Source organism: Antrostomus carolinensis, unplaced genomic scaffold, assembly GCF_000700745.2.
Source record: "Antrostomus carolinensis isolate BGI_N321 unplaced genomic scaffold, ASM70074v2 scaffold467, whole genome shotgun sequence".
NCBI classification, from domain to species: domain Eukaryota; kingdom Metazoa; phylum Chordata; class Aves; order Caprimulgiformes; family Caprimulgidae; genus Antrostomus; species Antrostomus carolinensis.
The window spans coordinates 9,956-11,155 of NW_010329266.1; the positions used below are offsets into that span (position 1 = coordinate 9,956).

A 1,200-nucleotide genomic window follows, 5' to 3' on the forward strand; every position below is an offset into this window, starting at 1 on the left:
AGCCAGGGACAGGGGCTAGGGACAGTGGCAGCACAGAGAAAGCCAGTCCCCACCTGTGGGGCAGGGTACAAACACACGTGTCCCCACACACCTCGTTCCCCAGGAACTCAGGCCACTGCTGTCACTACCATTTCCTTTTATTCTTTGCATTTGTACATACAAGGTATAAAACCCTCCTCTTCCACCCGCCTGCGCCAGCCCAGCCCCGGCACCGGCACAGCCCCGTGACAGCGGCCACCTGGCACACAGGACATCAGCCCCGTGACAGCAGCCACCCGGCACGCAGGACACCGGGGCTCGTCCTGGCTCACGGGAGGGGGCCCTGGTGTTGCTCCCACAGGGGACAAACCCACACTCCCATTGGCATCCCCAGGAGCAGCCTGGCCAGGGACCATCCCCGCGACCCCCGGGCTGTTTGGAGGGTCAGGCATCGGGGATGGATTCATCCATCCGAGGGATGGGGAGTGAGCTCCTGCCACAGCACCGGGCTGGAGGCTCTCGGTCTGCAGAAGGTCCCCAAGAAAGGTGGGGAGCTGTAGACACCCATGGTCCCAGGAGGCCTCTCTGAGCTCTGGAGCCAAGTCCTTCCTCATGGAAAAAATCTCCCTTCAGTTAAAACCAAAAGTGAGAGTAAAGAAAGTTAGGTACAAATCAGAGAGCAGTAAAAACCGAACGGTGGAAAAAAATATATATATTACTAAAGGGGCTAAAACTTGGAAGCCTCATCTTGTTGGATCCTATATTGCTTTACATGGGCAGGGGGGGGAAGAAAAGAGCTAATATCCAAAGTCCAACAGAAAGAACCAAAATCAAGTCTGCTTTTCCCTCCCAGGATGTGCTGGAGCTCTCTGGGAGCTGAGAGGCACCGGGGCTGCCCCCGGCCCCAGGAGCAGAGCACTGTCCTGCCACGGCACGTCCGCTGCCGGACGGGGAGAGGGAATGAGTGAGGAGTTGAGTCTTCCCCAGTGCCACCCGTTGCAGCACCGGGGCATTCGGCCCCGTGTCCAAACAACCACAACTGAGAACCAGACCCTTGGCTCAGCCGCCAGCCTTTTATACTCTGATCTCATCATCATCTTCATCGGCGAATGAGAACTCCTTGTCGGGGCGTTTCGGGGGGACTCCTCGCTGGCTCGGTGGCCCAGGGACAGGGCTACGCTCCTCCGGCCCCGAGGTGCAGCTGGATGCTGAACTGCTGTC

The 1,200-nt window shown here is 58.6% G+C and overlaps 1 protein-coding gene across 1 annotated transcript in view; it reads right to left on the reverse strand.

Annotated features, from left to right (window-relative positions):
- Positions 1-1,053: 1,053 nt before the first annotated feature.
- CDC42EP4 (CDC42 effector protein 4) overlaps positions 1,054-1,200 on the reverse strand; it is a gene marked incomplete at its 5' end in the record, with an annotated part of 423 nt that continues 276 nt past the window's right edge. Inside the window, one exon of the mRNA XM_029086071.1 lies at positions 1,054-1,200. This exon is cut by the window's right edge and continues 276 nt beyond it. Within this exon, the coding sequence (XP_028941904.1) occupies positions 1,054-1,200 (147 nt within the window).